We start from the raw sequence: 22,126 nt of genomic DNA, 5'->3' as shown, positions 1-22,126 counted from the left end.
CGCATGTCGATATTTGATTGTGATTAAAAATAAAAATTTGTTAAAAATTTATTCGTTTGAATTTAATTTAAGAAAGCGACATTATTTTTCGGTCCCCCTAATATTTTAAAGGAAACAATATTTATTATAAATTTAAATTTTCTCGCATTATTTTCAACTATTTCTTCAGAAATACTTTACACACACACACACACGCACACACAGAGAAAGAGAGAGAGAGAGAGAGAGAGAGAGAGAGAGAGAGAGAGAGAGAGAGAGAGAGAGAGAGAGAGAGAGAGAAAATTAAAGAAAAACTGGAAGTAACTAACCTTAACTTTTAAGATAAGATAAATAGAACCGAGGAATGAGATCGATTTCATATGGAACGATCCATAAAAATCGTAAAGGATGGCTTCGAAGAGATTGATAAATGAAAAAAAGAAGAAGAAAACAAGAAGTTTCTGATTCTTCTTACTTCCCAAAAGACAAAAAATTAAGAAAAAATATCCGAGAAAGGGTTATATCTGAGTTACAAAAAAAGAAACGATCCCTCGTTGTAATCAATGTTTTTCTTGAAGAAAGAAAGCAAGCAAGCAAGCTTTATATCCCGATCGAAAGAACGTTTATTACCGTATCGGTTCCGCGACTCGTCTTTTCCTCTTCGAAAGAGTAAGCAGCTTCTTCCTCTCTCGTTGATCTTCTCCGGTTAACTCGCGTCTTATAGAACTGGGCAGCAGGAAGGCAGGGACTCACTCGGACTCACCTGAAATTAGAAAATATAACGAGGCTTAGAGAGAGAAAGAGAGAGAAAGAGAAAGAAAGAGAGAGAAAGAGAAAGAAAGAGAGAGAAAGAGAGAGAGAGAGAGAGAAGGTAGTGCACATCGCAATGCTTTGCTACGATGCGCCTTCGATGTAACTTTGCTTCGCTTCGCGAGAAGATCGTAAATTTACCTCGTTTACCTTGCTCGGATAAGATATGGGTCGGGGTTCGCGAGAAGACATGTGTGCACGTGGAAAGGGTGTCGTAAAATATTTTCTTTTGCTTTTTCTATGTACATACATGTACGCGTTTATATGTCCTTTAAGTGAACTTTTAAGTTCGTGTGTATCTGAATGTAAATATACATGTGGAATACGGCGACTTTGGTATCCGGAATATGTTACACTACAGCGTAAAACGTGCCTCTTTTAGAATATGTGGGAAGAGAGGGGGAGAGAGGGAGAGAGAGGGGGAGAGAAAGAGAGAGAGAGAGAGAGGGAGAGAGAGAGGGTAAGTGAGAGGATTGCGGAAAGGTGCCAACACGAGATGCATAATTACACTTATATCATACACTTAACCTAGGTAATATATAGTATAATTTAAATACCACGCCGGAAGAAATTTTCTTTTCCTACATGGTAATTATAAAGAAAGTCGTCTTCTGATTATACGTATTTTATTCTATCGGAAATAGGATTTTTCTTTTTATTCCATGTCATCATTCTATAAAAATATCTTTTACCTATAATATGCTAATCATTAAATTGTTTTTCTATTAAGCGTGATAACGATGAAATATAATCGACGGTAAAATTTGTTGAATGATATTTTATCTTTTATTATGAAAGAAGACCGAGAAAAATATTTCATCTATCTTACTAACATAAAATCGTTTTTGATTTCAAGAATTCAAATATATCGAATCGAAATATTTAATTAATCGTGCAAGAGGTTAACGATGCAACTTTGTTCTTACCGATCTTTGTGTTAATTTATGCAGAATGAGTATTATAGCAGTAAAACGGACTCAGAGAAGTATAGTCGATAAATTAGCTAAGAGAGACGCACTTTAAGTCGGCACTGATTGCGAGACTACCACGTGTAACGTCATATTAAGATAAGAAGAAATGACTTCTCATTTTGTTGTGTGCGCCTATGCCGTACTGATTCGTTATCGTCCCTGAAATGACTTCTTTAATATGGTTAACAAAGCTGTAATATGACCTGGTTCTATCGTGCGACAAATTGCATAACGTCATCGAATTAACGTTTTGTCTAGCCAAGCAAAAATATAAAGTGGGTTGGGAAGAGATTAACATTTTTCTCATATTTATTAGGTATATCAAATATGTCTGATAGTTTAAATATTTTTTAAAAAGATTAATAAACGTGTAAATATTATTTATATTCTTAAATGACTATGCCATTTATTGAAATAATGATATTTCTATATTATCTCATTCTTAATTATCAAAATAATCTTTGGGCTAAGTCCAAAAAAACGAAATCTGAAGATTATTGAGGACAATGTCTTCATAGTTTCAGACACTCACTTAAATGTCATTAGTCACCTAAGCAAAGTTCGACAAGACTCTTGTCATTATCTTACTTTAAATATTATATATATGTACATATCTTCTATCTGGTATTTCTTGATTAGCTTATTTTTATATTTTCAGTTGTATATTCGAGCCATTGAGTTCCGAAGTCTTTTTGTAGATGAACATGATTAATGGGTATATGTATTTAAATATTTATCAATCTATTCAATTGATTAATATTATTACTATCTTTTAAATGTATAAACTACTTTTGCATGAATAAAATAACGTTTATGTTATACAATGAATTGTATCGATTTTCTTAATATGTATTCGAATATAATTTTCTTTGGAAAACTCACCAATCTCTTTTCAACCTATACATACATATATACATACTTAACACACACATGCATACATGTGTGTGTGTGTGTGTAACATCATAATAAGATAAGAAATAATAAGATAGAAATAGAGATGAAGAAAAGGTAAAGAAGAAAAATAAAAGATATAAGAAATTGAAAAGGTAAAAGGAAGGAAACTAGGAAACGTTTGGTGCTGTGTTTTCTGCGAAAAAGCTAGACTTTATACATAGGAGGAATAGAAGAAGAGGCCCGTCGTGTCGCGAAATAACAAAGAGCCGGTGGTACGATGCGCCAAGAGAGTGCAAGAAGAAAGTGCGTTCACCTCTACTAGCATCCTTTACAGCCTTAGCTCGAACGCTAACCTTCTCGAGCTTTTCTATCCTCGGAAGGTAGCAGCTAGGGCCTTCTATCTCGAGCAAGGAGTACACTTACGCACTTACGGCCTTACGCGTTAATGCCGTAACGATCGTGAACCAGCCTCAGCTAGCTTGACTGCGGCTTGCTACCGTGACTGGCTGCTGTAGCTGCTGTTGCTGTTGTTGCTACTGCCATCAGTCAACGTACTTTTCCTTTTATGCTATCGACCGCATTAAGAAAGTCCAATGAATTTATTATTTTACGATGATGGATGTATTAATATTGATTTACGATTTTTATCATATAAAAGAGATGTTAAGTTAGTATATGCGTAATCTATATAAAACTCTATAACATTCTGTAACATTGAAGTAATGTTTATGTACGTAGGTTTATATACATGTCTGTATTTTCTCAGTTTTGCTTCATTTTCTTGTTCTTTTATATAAAATTAATCATTTGTTATATCCAAAAATTAATGTTCGCTTAATAAATATGTTATAAGTTTCGTATTATATAATTTTCTGTTTTTTTTTTAAACTCGGAAAAAGTATGCTTCACAGTAATAACATGTCTACTGCATAAAATAAAAATTTTCTATTCAGAGTAAAGATAACAATTGTATTATATATAATATTAAACATATTGTATAATATTATATATTACGTTAGAAATATGTGATTTTTTAGGATCCTGGAATAATAATCTTTACAAAAAAAAAAAACATCTACAAAAAAATCATTATAGAGAAATCTAATTGTAAGACAAAAAAGAAATAAAAATGATCTTTTCTCTATATTCAAACTTATCGAAATAGTATGTGCGTATGTGAGTAAGCGGTCACCTTTTGTAAATGACCGACATTTTTTAAAGACGTTTTCGAGGTCGTTTTGGAGGGCACATTCTTTGAGAGGGCGGACGTCTACCCCGAAGAAAAGAATGTTCTCAAATGATCGAAGGAGCCTAACAGGTATGCGGAGATCGGAAAAAGGAGACCCGTCTACGCCCACTGGAAATTTTACACTACGTCATCCGTCCGAGAACGACCTCGTCCTACAAGCTGTACTAAACTCTCTTTTACGATGTATACGCACACATACATACTCATACACGATATAAGATAGATAAACATACAAGTAAATGATTGACTTTGAAAATGAAAACATTACGAAGTTCTATGGAATTAGAAAAAATTGTACTGTACAAGATTGTTTTCGTTGTAAGAATACAAGGTATATGTTAAAGATAGATATTAGATCAATAAGGTATATACATATACATATACATATACATATACATATACATATACATATACATATACATATACATATACATATACATATACATATACATATACATATACACACATATATATATATGTATATGTGTGTACACATATGAATCATTCGTAGATCGCATTAACTTTTAATATTTTAAAAAATTTTACTACTAAAGATTATTTAATTGATGATTAATTTGATATTATATATTTAACATAAAAATTTTTTTAATAATTAGATTTAACACTACTAAGCTATTAAAATATTTATGGCGATTGAATAATAAATAATGTACAACACACACACACACACACACGTGCATGCGCGTTACTTTACCAATTTTCTTTAATTTTCGTTTTACGCAGTTAATCGATTTAGGAAATGAGCGATTTATATATACTGGATTATGTAACTGTTTATATATCAAAAATTAACATTGCAAATGTTTTTTCTTATTTTTTTAGAATTTACGTAGCACGTTTTTCAAGAACGACTTCTTCGATACAAATTTAAATAATAAATAATTAATGATTTATTGAAAAAAAAAAAAAAAAAAAAAAAAAAACTTGATATTTATCTTGTAATCACTTTTTTCTTGTTTTATATATTATTAATTTTTTTCTTCTAAATATCTTCGATAGATTAATTTTACATGATATAATCATTCCGTATAAGATATCGCGCAATTTAATTCTCGTAGGTGGATGTGTCGCCGGACGATGTAATTTGCTAGAAGTAGCGCGTACGATCGAGGAGAAAAGAACGGACGCGTTTAATTGCTACGACAACCCACGCCTGTCCATTTACATTTTCGTCACGATTATTGTTAAAAAATTCAAAGTACTCCTTTCACGGAAATTTTATTTTCTACATGACGTCTCTAGATTATTATACACACATATATCGAGATAATACGTTGCATATATAATTACTATACATATTTTATAATTAATAACAATATCAAGTATGGTATCAACTTTATTTACAAAATTATATATATTGCTCTCTTATTTTGACCTATTTTATTTTATCTATAATTATAATTATAAAATTATGTGTATAATTGTGTTGATAATAATTTCATTAATAAATGGTTATTAATAAGAGAAAAAAGATAAAAAGGAAAAAACTGATAGACTATTTTTTAATTGATCGCTAATCAACAATTTTATTTTTTATTCTTATCTATCAACTATTTATTGGATTGGCGTAGAAGTAGAGATAGACTTTATCGACAGATGCTTGAAATGAACCCTTTTGTTCATTTTCTTAATAAAATCTATTCACTATACCAAAGTATTTCTTAATGATAATGTATTGGATTGGCAATTAAACGATTTCGAATTTTAAATAAGAAAGAAAATTCAGAATTTTTATTTGAAAATATAACTTTATTAAATTAGGTATTGTCTTTTTTTGTCGATTACCTTTTGTCATTTTTCAGGCAGTGTTTTCCTCAGTTTATACAATTTCTGATTTTTGTCAGCAAAAAACTCAATTAAATGAGATTTTACATCAGCGTCATTAAAAATTTTATCATTTAAGGAGTTCTGCATGAAACAAAATAAATGGAAATCTGAAGGCGCAAGGTCAGGGCTATATAGTGAATGTGACAACACGTCCCAACCTAGCTCCAATAATTTTTGGCGAGTGACCAAAGATGTGTGGAGCTTTGCATTGTCATGTTGGAAAACAATACTTTTACAATTTGCCAATTCTGGCCGCTTTTCTTGAACTGCATTAGTCAATTTGGTAAGTTGTTGAACGTAGACGTTTGAATTAACCGTTTGGTTTTTTGATAAAAGTTCAAAGTGCAGAATTCCTTTATAATCATACTAAACTGACATAATCTTTTTTTGGTAAATTTCAACTTTTGATGTTGTTTGGGCTGGTTCATCCTGCTTCTTTTTCGATTAACGTTGTTGTGAACTATCCACTTTTCATCGCCAGTAATCAGTCGTTTCAGAAATGGATCAATTTCGTTACGTTTCAGAATCGAATTGCAGTTACTAATGCGTTGCATCAAATGAATTTCCTTAAGCTAATGAGGGACTCATATATCGAGTTTCTTAACATAGCCAAGCTGTTTTAATTTTTTTTGAACGCATGTATGCGATACATTGTGCTTCTCTGGAATCTTACGTGTGTGCTATGACGATCTGAATCGATTATAGTCTTGATATGGCTCTGATCAACTTTGGACAGCCAGATCGTTGCACATTTTTGAGTGAAAAATCACCAGAACGAAATTTGACAAACCAATTTTATCACTGCCTTTCTTTCAAAACTTCATTCTCACATACGGCACATAACTTCTTGTATACTTACAATGCGTTTCTGTTTTTTCAAAAATAATACAATAAAATATGTTTGAAATGCGCGTTTTGTTCTTCCATTTTTAAATTGGGATAAAAACGAAACTAAATAACTAATTGATACAATTTTCTTACTAATTAAAGTTAAAAAAAAACAAATAACAAGAAAACAATATAAATTAGGTGTTTTGAACTCCTGACAAAACAAAAGAATATGCTAAAATCATCTGTCAATAAAATCTGCAATCACTTAGTTGCCAACCCAATACATTATAATTAAAAAATACTTTGGTATAGTGAATTATTAAGAAAATTAACAAAGAGGTTTTATTAAGAAAATGAACAAAGGAGTTCATTCCAGTATCTCTCGATAGTCTATCTCTACTTCTACGATCCATTATCTTCTTCAGGTAGAAGGACAGAGAAAGAGAAAGAGAGATAGATAGATAGATAGATAGATAGAGAGAGAGAGAGAGAGCGAGAGAGAGGGTGGGAGAAAGAGAAAGAACCCAGAACGATAATACATTTTAAAAAGAAAAACAGGTACCACTTATAATCTCGTACAAAGCACGAAGGAAGTATTACAAAGGACGATGAAAATAGCGAGAAATAAAGTGCAGTAAATGAAGGAAGATCTTTCTCTCTCTCTCTCTTTTTCTGGAGGATCCGTAAAGAGGAAGGACCTGTCTCTCGATATATCGAGCAAACCAAAGAGGAAATGATTCTCTCAAAAGATTTCTCCAGCTTCTTTCATAAGATTTACAGGAGGGCCTATAGTTTTCTTTATCTCTCTTTCTTTTTTTTTTTTTTTCCATTGACTATACATATGAAAAGAGTATGAAGACCAGAAGCTTCTTTGTCAAAAAGAAAGAAGAGAATTCTTTAAAAAGATGAAGATCCTTTCGGAATGTATAGAATAGAATGGAGAAGAAGAGTAAGAAGAAGGCTAGTTTCAACGTCGTACTATTGCCCTGACATGGACAAAAAGATGTAAGAAAAACAAAAATAAAAAGAAAGTAAAAAAAAGGAAAAATATAAAAGTAAAATGAAACTAAAAATGTTCTGCTAAAAGAGAACACGTTTATTGAATCAACATTTTAAAATAGAATTAAACGAAAAACTGATTTGACAATTAAAAAAGAATGATACTGTTTGATTAAAATAAAAAATAGAAAAAAAAAAATAAAAATAAAAAAAGAGAAAACTACAAAAAAAGAACAAAGACAGACCGTCGAAATATTTGAAATTTCAAGACAGCTCTTTTGAAGAAGACGTCAGAATCGATTTGAGAAAGCTTTTGAAAGTCGTATCAGACGTTTCGTCTTCCATGAAAATGCTCTATTACTGTTGCTGATGCTGATGCTGATGCTGATGCTGATGCTGCTGAGAAGCGCTCTCTAACAATCCGTGAACGTATGCGCGTAACGCGGGCGCGCGCGTGAACTACTGTACGGGCTGGAATAAAGGGAATGAAAATAGCTATGGACCGCCTATTTCCGTCGCATGACCCATCGTCCGCCGAAAACGTTTCTACTTTTGAACATCCGCCATCCGTTTTCGAGTTCCACAGAGGAAGAACGCATAGTACACGTAGGTATATACACGTATATATTTACGTACACAAATACACGGAGATCAAAGTCGGATGAATTTTAATAATAATTAATTATAATTATCGAGTACAATAACGATTAATTAATTAATAAAACTTAATAATTGCGTTTTTTTTAAATAGATCAATATCATTTTCGTATGAAATAATATATAATTTATAATCAATTATGCAATCTTTTACATTTAATATTTGAATAAATATTTAGTAAAAATTAATATATATATGTATATATATATATATATATATATATATATATATATATATGATCATTCGATTTTCTTTAATTAATGAAATTAATTTCTGTTTTAATTAGAAAAAGTTTCTAATAGTTAGCTTGTGGAGCATTTGTTAATCGTTTTCAAGTTCCACCGAGAAAAGAAATACATCTACGAGAGTCACTTCTTTTATTCCCTTATATCTTCTTTTAGTTCTCTTTTTTCCTTCCTTTCATTCTTCCATTCCATGGAAACTTCCCTTCCCGGAGTGAAACCAGAAGTCCGTTCCGGTTTCGCTCGATTCCAGCCGAAGATGACGACGACGACTATGACTACGACTACTACGACGAAGGGGACGTTTACGCCGAGGTTCTAAGCGTAGAAATCCGTATTAGGAGAAAATCCAGTAATCACGTCAGGCGCACATATAAGGCGTCGATTCTTAGCTAGTTGGGTCGACGTACTACACAACGACGATGGCGATGATGATGATGACGAGGAGGAGGAAGAACTATCGAAGTTATTTTATTTGCAGATCTTAGAAAAATTACTGTAACGAAAGACAGACCAATAAACAGAAAGAAGAGGAAAGGGGAGGAAAAGGAAGGTGGGAAATATGAGAAGAGATTAAGATATAAAAAGGAAAGAAAAAAAAGTGGTGCAGGAAGGATAATCCTTCCAGTTCCATATTCTAGGTAGATGAGAAAGATAGATAGATAGATAGAAAGAGAGAGAGAGAGAGAGGACATGGTAAAGACGGTCGGACATCAATATATCGGGTGAAAGTCCTAAAGCCTACGACCGGTTACTCCGAAACCCGTTGCAGGTGCATGCATGCATCAGCAGATCGGGAAGAAGGTCACGAACGGGTGCATTCCCTGAGTCGTTTCGTCCTCCGGTTCCTTTCTCTCTCTCTCTCTCTCTCTCTCTCTCTCTCTCTCTCTCTCTCTCTCTCTCTCTCTCTTTCTCTCACTCCTTGTCTCTTTCTCTCTGTCTTTCACTCTCTTTCTCTATCTCTCTGTTTCTTGCACAAGGTCGTTCGTACGATAAATCGACGAAACTCTATTACGATGCGACTTGACGAAATTGATAGAGTGAGTGGGTGAGCGGGTAAGTGAAAGAGAAAGAGAGAGGGAGCGAGAAAGAGGGGAAGAGAGAGGGGGAAAAGAGGGATAGAGAGAGAGGGAAAGAGGGAGAGAGGGAGGAAGAAGGAGAGGGAAAGAGAGGGGGAAAGGGGAAGAAAGAGAGAAAGAGAGAGAGGAGCAAGAATAAAATGTGTGGGAGAGAAATGACGTTAATAACGTGGCTATTATAAGAATGAACAATTGCAAAGCATAACTGTTACACCTGTGGTCTTTCGGTGGAATATTCGCTTCAAGAAATATCTCTATTATGTGTACATTACATATATAATATACACATAATATATATATATATATATATATATATATATATATATATATGTTTATTCATTTGTATGAAAATCGATAGGAGTATACTGTCTGTTTTATATATCATTTCTTGCTTTAATCTCACTCTGTATCGTTTCTCACGGATCGGCCATTAGGCGTTTTATTACGTCACGCTCTATCTCTCGGTAACTTCCAGCTCTCTTTCCGTTCACATTCGCGATCCCCGTATTACACAAGGCCCTTCTTTCTTTTTATGTAATGTTAAGGAAGAACTCGATAGATATACCTATTGACTGATCAATCCTCCATCTTTGATTCAGAATGATTTATCGAATACCTCTTTTGGTTTCGATATTCACCTTTTCCTTTTCTCGATAAATACCAAGGAAATACTTCGAGTAATCATATGGAAGTTGACAGATTCGTGAAGAGTTAGAGAAGACATTTAACTTTTCAAGCACATTTGCTTTGAGTCCATGATACTTAAGATATATGACTTCGCTCAAGTGTTTTTCAGTTGGATCAAGTCCTCAAAACAGTATTGAGTTGTTTGGAAAATTCGTCGAGTTGTTTTGAAAAAAACAGAAAAGGGGAAAAGAAAAAAAGAAATACAAATAAATACTGAAATAGGTAGTTATAATACTAATAATTATAATTTATAGTTTTATGGGGGAGAGAAAAAAAGAATTATTGTAAAAATAATTGATAAAATAATGAAGTTAGAGAAAAAGGAGAAAAAAGATAATTTAGATCTTGAAGGTTTTATTAAATTATTATCTTTTCCAATCGAAGAATTAAACGGGCATCATACTCATCATCTTTCATCGACGTTGTCGTTGTTATCCTGTCGTGTGTCGTGGGGTTCGATGATCGACGGATAAAATGACAAGTTCGACGAGTCTAACGAGATCTGCAAAGTCGAGACTTTTCCACGAATCGTGCAACGGCAAAATACGCTACCGTTAACTTTTGCGATTTTACTTAATCTCATTATTTCGTATTTTCCATTGACAGCGTGTAGCATCACGCTATCTTACTCTCTTACTCTTCTACAAGGCCACGACTGGCTTCAGCCAATAAACGTGATTTTACGATTATCTTTAGCGATGCCATGGCTCCCCTTCGTCGTCGTTCTCGTCGTCATCGTCGTCGTCATGGTTATTCCTTTCGTATCGTTACGGCTCTTTAAGGCCATTAGAAGGAGGAGTACAACTCGAACGATCTTTGCGAGAACGTGTACGATCTTTGCGAGAAATCGAAGGGGGATTCGCTTGCTCGGCCATCCGTGGACGCGTCTTCACCGCCAAAAAAATGATATTGCATCTTCGAGATAATATACCGAGCATTCGATCCTTCTCTTTACGTTTCTACCTTTTTCCTCTTAGTTTTTGTTATTTATTTATTTATTTATTCTTTTTTCTTTTATTATTATTTATCCTTTTCGAGCTATTTCTTCGAACGTGTTTACGAAGTAAGAAGAAACGTTCTAAGAGGAAAAACAAGTCGTAACATTCCAACGTGCCTTTCTATGATTCATATATCGAGATATAAATGCGCCTATATTTATCAATGAAAAATCTTTTACTTGAAAAATAAAATGTTTCTACATCGAATTTTATTCTATACGTTTCATAAAAAATGTATAAAATATCGAATTTGTAAAATAATATCAGATAAACAATGTGCTTTTTATTAAAAAAAAAAAAAAAAAAAAAAAACAGAAATAACGTTTAATATATGATTAAAAAAATGAAAAGAAAAAGAAAAAAAGAAGAATAAATAAAATAAAAAAAAAATAAAAAAAAAATATTTCTATAGTATTTCGTACAGGAAGACGCGTTATAAGAGAAATATCAATATCATAGAAATAAAATAAACAATTAAATTTATAAATTGATTATTTCAGACGATTGAAATAATTAATCGTCAAATAGAAACGTGTTGGAGTTTGTTCTTTTACATAGATATGTATGCACGACGCTGAAGTTGATCTTGTTGCGTGACACGCAACGTAGAATGGCTCACGTTCGTAAGTAGAGATATGTAAACCCACGTAAAATCAAAGATCGAGAGGAGCGAAAGGGAGAACTATAGGAGGGAACATGCCAGCCGCTTTACATCGGCTACCACCGTTTACAAATACTTTTATGATTTATCGCCGTCCTTGCTGTATAGAAGAAATTCCTTCAGCAATTCTTTTCTTCCTCCTTTTCCCGCTCCCTCTCTCTCTCTAGGTATATATATATACCTATATATATATACATATATATATATATATATATATATATTTGTATATCTCTTTCATACACACGAACTCTTATATCCTTTCTTTTTTCCTTCTTTCTTACCATCGATGCACGCACTCGCGTTGCCGCCATTCTGCCGTTTCTTCGTTCGACTTCTATCTCTCTTTCTCTTTATCTTTTATACAGAGTCTTAGACTGGTCCAGCTAGTTTTGCACCAACACACTTATTTATATGCCTATCATGCTCGCTTATCCCGCTTACAATTCGCTCGATATATACCGTGCGTGAAGCACTAGTTAGTAATAATTATCGGGCTCGTTAATTGACGATCAACTAAAGAGAGAAAAAGAAAGAGAGAGATAGAAAAAGAGAGAGAGGGAGAGAGAGAGAGGAAGAGAGAGAGAGAGAGAGGAAGAGAGAGAAAGAGAGGAAGAGAGAGAAAGAGAGGAAGAGAGAGAAAGAGAGGAAGAGAGAGAGAGAAAGAGAGGAAGAGAAAGAGAGAAAGAGAGGAAGAGTAAAGAGAACTCATCTTTAAGTACTAGATAAGGATACGATCCTAAAAATCGTAGCGAAAAGGAAAGGTTTAAAATTAGTCCAGAGAAAAATGTTACAGGTTCGTGCGTGTATGCATGTGCGTATACGTGTGTACGTGTGTGTTGATAATTCCTACGAGGTTCGATCTCGTTGATTCTCTTGGATACTTTACTCTCTTTCCTTTTTTATCTTTTCTACTCTCCGTTACGTTCTCCGCGTTCGTACGCACGCGATCACGCAAAGAAAAGGGAGAAAAAGAAAAAAAAAAGGGGAAGGTTCAAGAGGTCCAGTAAAAAAAACCAAGTTCAGGAGGTCTGGATCGTTTTGAGGACAAGTTCAAGGCCAGTTGCATCTTGCTTTGTTGTCAACTGTTCCGTTTTGGTTTTCTTTCCTTTTTCTTCGATCCTTTCAACGACAAGCATAGAGATCAAACATTCTTTTATTTCTTTTTGTGAGGGAGGAAGGAGAGAAACATATAAATCTAATAATTAATATTATAGAACTTCGAAATTATATACGTATATAAAAAAAATGTTTAATTGATTATTTATAATAAACTTAAAATGATATTCAAGTTAATTTCATTATGTTTCAAATTTAATTTTTAATTTAATCGAAATGCACCACGGAGATATTTATAAAGTGAATAAAAAAAAAAAAAAAAAAAAAAAAGTAAATAAATAAATAAATATGTACGAAAATTTGTATAAAATTGTACGAAAGAATGCGACAACGTAAAGATAAACGCGAGATGCACGCGGATGGTACGGTTCGAAAAGAGAGGAGGAGCAAATGACCTTACCGTGTCGTTCGTTCGCTCACGCGCGACCTTTAACTTTCGAAGGTCGACGCTCCGACCTCGCCTTCCTTCGTCCTTTCCCTTTTTTCTCCCTCCCTCTTCCCCTTCTCTCTCTCTCTCTTTCTCTCTGTCTCTGTCTCTCTCTCTTACGCCCTCATATTCATAAACGCACGCTTTATGAATATACATATATATATGCACCTTCCAAGATTTATACGGCGTAACGACTACGACACGTATAGCGTAATACCAAGATTATCTATGATAGTTTCTAGAGTCAATGACATTACCACTGTGTACAAAAGAAAAAAAGAAAAAGAGAGAAAAGAGAGAAAAAAGAAAAGAAAAGAAAAGAAGAAAAAGAAAATACAAGAATGGATTCGTTCGATAATAATTTGAACGTTCCAAGCGAAAGTTATGAACGTCGAGGACGTTGGCATGATAATAGTAATGACGATTATGGTATAACAATAATGACGATAATAATATCCCTGGAAGAGTACAACTGTACAGGGTGTTTTAAAATTATAATTGCATTGAGAATTATGAAAATGGCCTGAATGCGTTTTGAAATCTAGAAATATTACTGATTTATTACATACTTATTTTATATTATACTGATATATTTTAGTTTTCATTGCTATTGGGAGAACTATGACTTTAACTAATTTTAAAAATACGTATATACATACATACATACGTATATACATACATACATACATACATATATATATATATACATTATGTGTATATATATATATATATATATGTATGTATATATGTTATAAACATAAGCTCGAATTCGAATATAAATAAATTATTAAGAAAAAAAATTTTCGGCTATATTGATATATGTTATCCATATTACGTTATAATTTGTATTTTTCATTTAATTTTGTAGTTACGATTTTAGGACACCCTATACATACGTAATTCTCGTACGGGGTTGTCTCTTTGGCACGAGCTATGAGAAGAGGCACGAAGATCGTGACTATCGTCGCGAGATCGTCGCCGCCGATCCGTGCGATTAGCCTCTCGACAAATGCTCGCGCGATTGCAAAAGGAATTTCTGCTCTGAGGGGATACTTTTATCTCTCTCTCTCTCTCTCTCTCTCTCTCTCTCTCTCTCTCTCTCTCTCTCCCTCTCTCTCTCTCTCTCTCTCCCTCTCTCTCTCTCTATCTCTATTTCTCTCTTTCTCTCATTCTTTCTTTCATTCTTTTCTACAAACACACCCAAGTTAAACTCTTGCCGGTGGTTACACACGTCGACGTGAAAATTTTTTTTATTTTTTGTTTTATTTTTGTTGGACTTCGTTCAAAGACGTTTAACTTCTCTCTTTAATGATTTTTAACTTAACTCATCATTCTTTTCGTGCCGATATACACGCGAGACCTTTCGACCGGTATGTATTTTTTTTTTCTTCTACGGCTTGAAAGTTCACAACGGTGCACACTTACGCGAATCCCATGTCTCTCTCGTACGTCAAAATAATAATTGCGAATATACATTGGATCTGGTTAAGAAAGATTTGTAGGAATATTAGAAAATATGCGATTTCATTTGATATCTTTCTTAATGTCTTAAGTCACATTATCGAAGGTTATTTGTTTGTACTCAGTGAGAAAATAATAATCATAAAAATAATAATAATAATAATAAAAAAAAAAAAAAAAAAAAAAATAATAGTAAGTAATATAATATATGATGTTTCTATTACACTAAAAATAAGCTTTTCAAGGAATGTTTCTTTAAACACTTTCTCTTTTTTTTGATCATACAATCAATTAAAAACACTTTCGAGGATTTATGAAACGACACAAAAAAAAAAATATAATAAAAAAAGAAAGAAAAAGAAAAGAAAAAAATCGATCCGAAAAATAACAAATATTTCCTTAGGGTAGTACTTATGCACCCTACTTAAGAAGTTACTCTACTTACGATTAAATGAAATAATAAAAATACAGAAAGTTAAGGTAAGCGGAACGAAACGGATTCCGGGTCGTAAAACTCGCTTGAACTTTACTTTAAAACGTCCGAAGACTAAAGAGAGTGAATGTAAGAAATAGGAGAGAAAGAAAGAGAGAGATAAAAAGACTAGAAGAGAAGAAAATGTGGAAGAGATAGAAAGAGACGGTTATAGGAGTGGCGCTAGCCGTTCTATCTCTCTATCTCTCTCTCTCTTTCTCTTTCGAGAGGAAACGCAAGGACGCTCAGTGGAGTATCGCACCCGCGTAAGCGCATGTGCAACGAGAGCCGATCATTATGCCAACTTATCTAAGCTCCCTTCAAACTCCTCCTACATTTTACCTTTTACGATTAGCATTGCCCGTTCATTAAATGATATTCGTCGTTATTACGCGACACGATAGAGACCACGAGTTACCAACGATTATTTATGCAAAAGGGTAGAACGTTCGTTCTTGTTGCTTGCACGAGAATCGTTGGAATGCGACGATTGGTATTAAAGATCGTCGATGAGCTCAACGCAAAGGAATCCGTTTTCTCGGTGTACGTGCTCGATAGCGACTTATATGAGATGTATGAATTATTCGTGATCTTTCTTTTATATCTTCTCTGTTTCTTTCTCTTTTTTCTTTTTTTTTTTTTTTCTTTGTTATGTTCGAACTATCGAAAGGATTAGACAATCGTTCGAATTCTACGTCAATTATTTCCAAAATGATTATTACTATTATATGTCGTAAGTACTGTAAAAAAGAAATAGTACAAAAAAAAGAAACGAAGAATTAATTTCATATATTATTTTGAAGAATAAAGTAAAAGAAAAGAATAAATATTTAGTTATGTAATACACACACACACACACACACACGAAATAATTCTTCTCTCTTTTTTTACTATATATATAGATTATAACACATCGGGTGTTAATTTACTTTTTATGAATGAACTTTGATTTGTGTTTCCAAAAGAATTATATACTACGATAGTTATTATAGTTATATTACTTATATCAATATAAGTATAACTTATCATTATATCAATATAAGTATTACAAAATATGAAAAATTTTGGATACGGAGTATCCAAGTAAGTAAAAAAGTAAGTAAAAAAATAAAAATATACGTGTAAATTGAAATCGACAATATAAAGGATTAATTACTTATAACTAAATTTATTACCGTATGTACAGGAAAATTATGTACTAAAGTTGTAGTATTACTTGTATTAGTATAATTTATATATTTAAAAAAAACTTGAGATATGAAGTAACAATTGTATTTTGTGATGATAAAATGAAATAAAACTCGCCAAAAAATGACTTCAAAGTTAAATGATCTTATATAAGATTAATAAGATTAAATTCATTAAGAAAACAAGACACGAAGGGATATATAATGTACATCCTTAGAATGAAAGAATCGTTATTAAAGTAATAGAAAAGAACGCATGCCAGCACCGTCAGTCGCGTCAGAATCACGATCGTGACTATTTTCGCAAGAGTCGATCGGTACTTAATAAAAAAGTGTTCAACTGCCGTTCACATTCGCATTCTCTCTGGCGAATGTGCAGCATAATATGATGATTATGCTCGTGTACAGGACGGCGCCAAACGGCGCTCGAAGGACATGACTACTGGTTTACACCGAGGGTTTCTCTCTCTCTCTCTCTCTCTCTCTCTCTCTCTCTCTCTCTCTCTCTCTCTCTCTCTCTCTCTTTCTCTCGGTATGTACGTGCATGCATGTGTATACGTGTGTATGCACGAAGGACAATTTTACGGTAGGAAAAACACAAGTATCTTTTCAAAAGTTTCTTTATAAAACTATTACTATACTCCAATAATATGTTAGTGATCATTTTGTTTCGTGGGAAATGTTCAATCATTCTGGCCAACGACGACGACGACGACGATCAAGAGGAACGATATAATCGAACGGCATTGTCGAGATTGTTGCATTTGAGATAATCCCGAGACCGATCTCGATCATTTCTCGATCTTGTTTTCTTTGCGTTCCTAAGTGATACTCTAGATATCGAAAGCTTCTCCATCTGTTACGCAATTTATCGATTTGTAACTCATTTCGGGTCAAATAAATGATATAGATTCTAATATACTTTTATATATACACACATACACACATACACACATTATATATAATTTTTAAGTTTTCTTTATAGTTCATCTTTCGAGGACAATTAATGGTATCTATCTCATTATTTGTCTCCTTATTTTAACGAGGTCAAATGCAATATAAAAATCGATTCTATTCTACTATTTCCTATTTTGGTTAAGAGTTATGGGGGAGTTGGTATCGCGTTCTTGAACAAATGATCTTATTTCTTTTTCTTTTTCTCTATTTCGTACTTAGTCATACTCTCCCTCCTTCTCTCTCTCTCTCTCTCTCTCTCTCTCTCTCTCTTGTTTTCGATGCGAGAAGCATTAGAAATGACATCTTGCGAAGTATTACTTGGAACTTATGTATATAAGAGCGAGTATTGAACCAATAGTATCAAAGGAATGCGCGCTAATAACTCAAAGTCTAAGCTTCGACCGAAACAATTAGCATTCCTTGGCAGTTGACCATTACGATAATTGAATTCAATTGTTAGTCTAGTTTGCCATAGTACCGAGGTTCATGTACGTACAACGTAAAGTAACCACGTAGGTAGGAAAATATAATCATCAGAAAAATAATTGGTCATGTTCTGAAGTTTCTTGCGTAATAGAATTTAACATTATTACAAATGATATTAAATGTCTTTCAAAGTTTTTCGTTGTTTCAATTATAATAATATAAATATATAGCTACATGCGTTATACTCTCATATTTTCTCGTACAATATTTTTTCGTATCTAATCACTTTAACAACATGTAAATTATTTTCTTCATTAAACGTGTCAATTAGATTATTAACGTTATCCTTTATGTCTAATAAAATTCATCGTTAACTAACAGAAATTGATGTTCAAATAAACAATATTGAATACTTATTTTTCTACATTTTTACGTGTATATATATATATATATATATATATATATATATATAAACATATATGTATGTTTAGAGAGAGAGAGAGAGAGAGAAGGTTAGATATCTAAAACTTCTTGGAAAAAGATCGAAGAAGAAAACTCGCGGACAAGATCGCATAGAATGCCATGTAATCCGCATTTCGCGATTCGTTGCAACGAAGACGACATCAGCCTACCATGGAATGTCACTTTGCCCGGTGTCCAGTTGCCAAGGTCCAGTTCTTCCTCGAGAATGGAGCCTTTCCTTAAAGCGCGCTTCTCAGAAAATCTACCTGGAAACCGTTACGATAATGCGGGCAGCGGCCGATGCCGTGTGTCCAGACGAACGTGATTCGTTCTTCGTGTTTCTCTCGTCCTTCTAAAAGTTCTTAGATCATTCGTTTTTTATGAATTCGTCAAAATTTGACGTCCATTATCTTTGATTTTATAATAAAAATATCGATAGAAACTTGAAAGATTTCTTTTCTTTTTTGTTTTTTTTTTTTTTTCTTCAAAATTTTCAATCGAAATCCCGTAAATAATAATAATAATAATAACAATAATAATAACAATAATAATAATAATAATAATAATAATAATAATAATAATAATAATAATAATAATAATAATAATAATAATAATACTTCGAGTTTTTAAAATTTTATAACAAATCAAATAAATAATTAAATCGATGAGAACATTTGCCACATCGAGAGATATTACAAAATCTCGATATATAAGTTAAAAATGAGGTATATAGATAGACATACGCAGTTATTCTTAGTCTTGAGAGTTATTCGGACACAAGTGAAGAGCTTATACGAGACTGACGTTCAGGTAAGAAAAAAGAAGAGGAACGAGAATACGGAAAGGTCGTTCGCCGTGAAAGGGAGAGAAGGGATGGATCCTTCAATGCGTCACTCGAGATCGTAGGAGAGAGAGAGAGAGAGAGAGAAGGGGGAGGGAGAGAGAGAGATCTTCGAGAGAAGCAGGAAGCAATTTTTGCGATGGTCAAGTCTGCTCAGCAATTTATACGGACTCTCGCATTTCGATCCTGAGAAATCGTTTTCGTTTACCGAATATTTTCTTCGACCGTTGTCTTTGGTTATACATAGTTCTCTTCTCAACGCTCAAAGCTGAATATTTCATATACAAATTGATAGGCCAATAGTACAATTTGTGTGAATACATTTTTTCAACAAAATAAACAGATCTATGAGAAATATTAAAAATTTCTTTTTAATTTTTAATATGATCGTTATCAAAAAAGAAAGAAAAAAAATGAAAAAGAAAAGAAAAAGTAAAAAAGAAAGAAAAAAAATGAAAAAGAAAATAAAAAGTAAAAAAGAAAAAAAAATTATATCCGTATAAATTAAACAAAAAAAAAGTGATGGATATAGTATAAAAGCTGTGTAGGAAATGGTTTAAATGTCTTAGAGAGGTATTCCCGGAGGCACGTGAGAACATAGCAATGCAAAGAGAAAAGACACGAGAGAAGCACGATGGCCTGGTCCGAACAGAGAAAGAGAGAGAGAGAGAAAGAGAGAGAGAGAGAGAGAGAGGGAGAGAAAGAGAGAGAGAGAGAGCCAAGCTCGGTACCATAATAGAAAAGCGTGATAATTGTAGCCACAGAAGCACGATCGACGGAATTCCACGTATTTTGGAACGACGAGCTCGAAAACGTACGTATTAAGTCGAAAAGGAGATATCGTTTTATGAAATTTTTTTTTCGTGGATGATAACTCCGAAGTTCGCTTCTCTTCAATTTCTATTCTCTCTTTCCCATAGAACTGGCAAGAAACACACCATGAGAAAACGATTCACGTGAGTGGCGAAAGAGAAACGTAGAAACAACGCTCGTCGAAGAATAACCGCAAAAGAGTAACGGTTACGGATTATTCCCACGCAAGAGAATGAGAGCCAGTAGTCTCTTGGATTTAATTACTCGACAATCAGACGACGACGATGACGATGACGATGACTACTAGTACTTGAACATCAAAGAATTTCATTTCCACCCAACCGAGAAGAAGAAGAATCATACCCTTTTATAACAGTGGTTTTCAAAATGATCAGAACTGATTGTTCTATCGATAATTACGAAATCATTATTCCAAATGAAAAATTTTCAAGTTTTGTTTCATTTATTACATATAAAATATATAATTTAATAAAAATAATATTTAATTAGATATAAATGTTTATTTTATAGATATAAAAATATATTCTTAAATTAACGCAAATATTACTTCGAACATCTATTCCAATCTATAAAGAAGTAAAAGAGACAGCAGTCGTGCTAATAATTACAAATAAATTAAATGAATTCAGATCAAATACAATATTTTGCTTATTAAAAAGAAAAATAATTTATAATACACATAAGAAACGAACGATGGTATATCATTCATAAAGTTTTGAAAACCACTGATAAAACCCTATTCTTAAGATTGCTTGAATTGTATAGTTACTCGTAACGCTACATTGAGTATATCGAATAAGCGTGAAATTCGTTCGAGGTATCGCATCTTCGTGTATTTTGAAAGAGAGAGAGAGAGAGAGAGAGAGAGAGAAAGAGAGAGAGAGAGAGAAAGAGAGCAAACGAATAAAAATTGTAGAGCTTTTAATTCTGGTAATTAAAAAAATCCTCATGAATCCATGAAAGATAATAAATTCCAATACAATCATTAAGAAATCTCAACAAGTTCTATTCTTTTTCTTAGAAAGTAATACTATGAGAAACTTTGAGCATTGTCACGAGCGGAAATTCATGAAACAGAGATGGCCATCGTAATGGGTTAAAAAGATGAGAAGAGAAGAGAAGAGAAGAAAAGAGAAGAGAAGAGAAGAGAAGAGAAGAGAAGAGAAGAGAAGAGAAGAGAAGAGAAGAGAAGAGAAGAGAAGAGAAGAGAAGAGAAGAGAAGAGAAGAGAAGAGAAGAGAAGAGAAGAGAAGAGAAGAGAAGAGAAGAGAAGAGAAGAGAAGAGAAGAGAAGAGAAGAGAAGAGAAGAGAAGAGAAGAGAAGAGAAGAGAGAAAGAAGAAGAGATTACGGATTTCGTTTCACGATGCTTGAGAGAGCGACCTAGAGTTTCGAATGGGACAAGAAAATAGAGAACAGTCGAGTAACATCATACGCACATCGGGATATCCATGAACGGAAATACTATACTCGAGGTCGCATGCATCGACGTAAAAAAAGATTATATATATATATATATATATATATATATATATATATATATATAGATAAATAAATAGATAGATAGATAAATAGATAGATGGAGAGATAGATAGAGAGAGAGAGAGAGAGAAAGAGAGAGAAAAAGAAAGAGAGAGAGAAATGTTACAATATTCTAGATAAATATAAAATTTTAGAAATTTAATCGTAGAAATAGCGAATTTGTTCGAAAGTTTGGTCAATAAAAATATGAAACGTTAATTGGTAGTGAGCGAGCGTGAAAGTAATTGAATATGTTCTGTACTATCGTAGGACAGTGAATTAGGCGTGAGTTAAGTTTATATACATCTATATACGTCTTTGCGTGCATGTATATACACATCCGCGAAAGATGATTCCTCGCAAAGTAGTAGACGGCCCAATTTTCGCGCGCGAACGAGGACTCAGACTTAATTAACGAGAGTATACGGGTCTAACACGTGCTAACTTGCAGCTCACTCTGATTTCCATTCATTAGGATAATTAGTCGAGAGAGTTGAGTGCTCTACCTACCTTTGT

General features: G+C 33.1%; 2 protein-coding genes across 9 annotated transcripts in view; one reads left to right on the top strand and one right to left on the bottom strand.

Annotated features, from left to right (window-relative positions):
- The window catches only part of LOC118448186 (uncharacterized), a 51,661-nt gene extending 47,532 nt beyond the window's left edge, over positions 1-4,129 (top strand). Inside the window, exon 4 of the mRNA XM_085657303.1 lies at positions 3,876-4,129. Within this exon, the coding sequence (XP_085513429.1) occupies positions 3,876-3,955 (80 nt within the window). The 3' untranslated portion in view covers positions 3,956-4,129. The remainder of the gene's footprint in view (positions 1-3,875) is intronic.
- The window catches only part of smash (smallish), a 90,396-nt gene that overhangs the window by 35,999 nt on the left and 32,271 nt on the right, over positions 1-22,126 (bottom strand). For 7 of the 8 annotated variants that reach the window (XM_035881133.2, XM_035881132.2, XM_085657296.1 and 4 more), the window contains one exon: positions 610-742. The exons of the other annotated variant lie outside the window; for it this stretch is intronic. The gene's annotated coding sequence lies outside the window, so the exon portion shown is untranslated. The remainder of the gene's footprint in view (positions 1-609; positions 743-22,126) is intronic. 8 annotated transcript variants of the gene reach the window in all.

Source organism: Vespa mandarinia, chromosome 5 (genome assembly GCF_050613455.1).
Source record: "Vespa mandarinia isolate Hongniang chromosome 5, ASM5061345v1, whole genome shotgun sequence".
In the NCBI taxonomy this organism is placed as follows: Eukaryota; Metazoa; Arthropoda; class Insecta; order Hymenoptera; family Vespidae; genus Vespa; species Vespa mandarinia.
The sequence above is the reverse complement of the archived record's forward strand: the minus strand, read 5'-3'. Positions and strand labels throughout refer to the sequence as shown.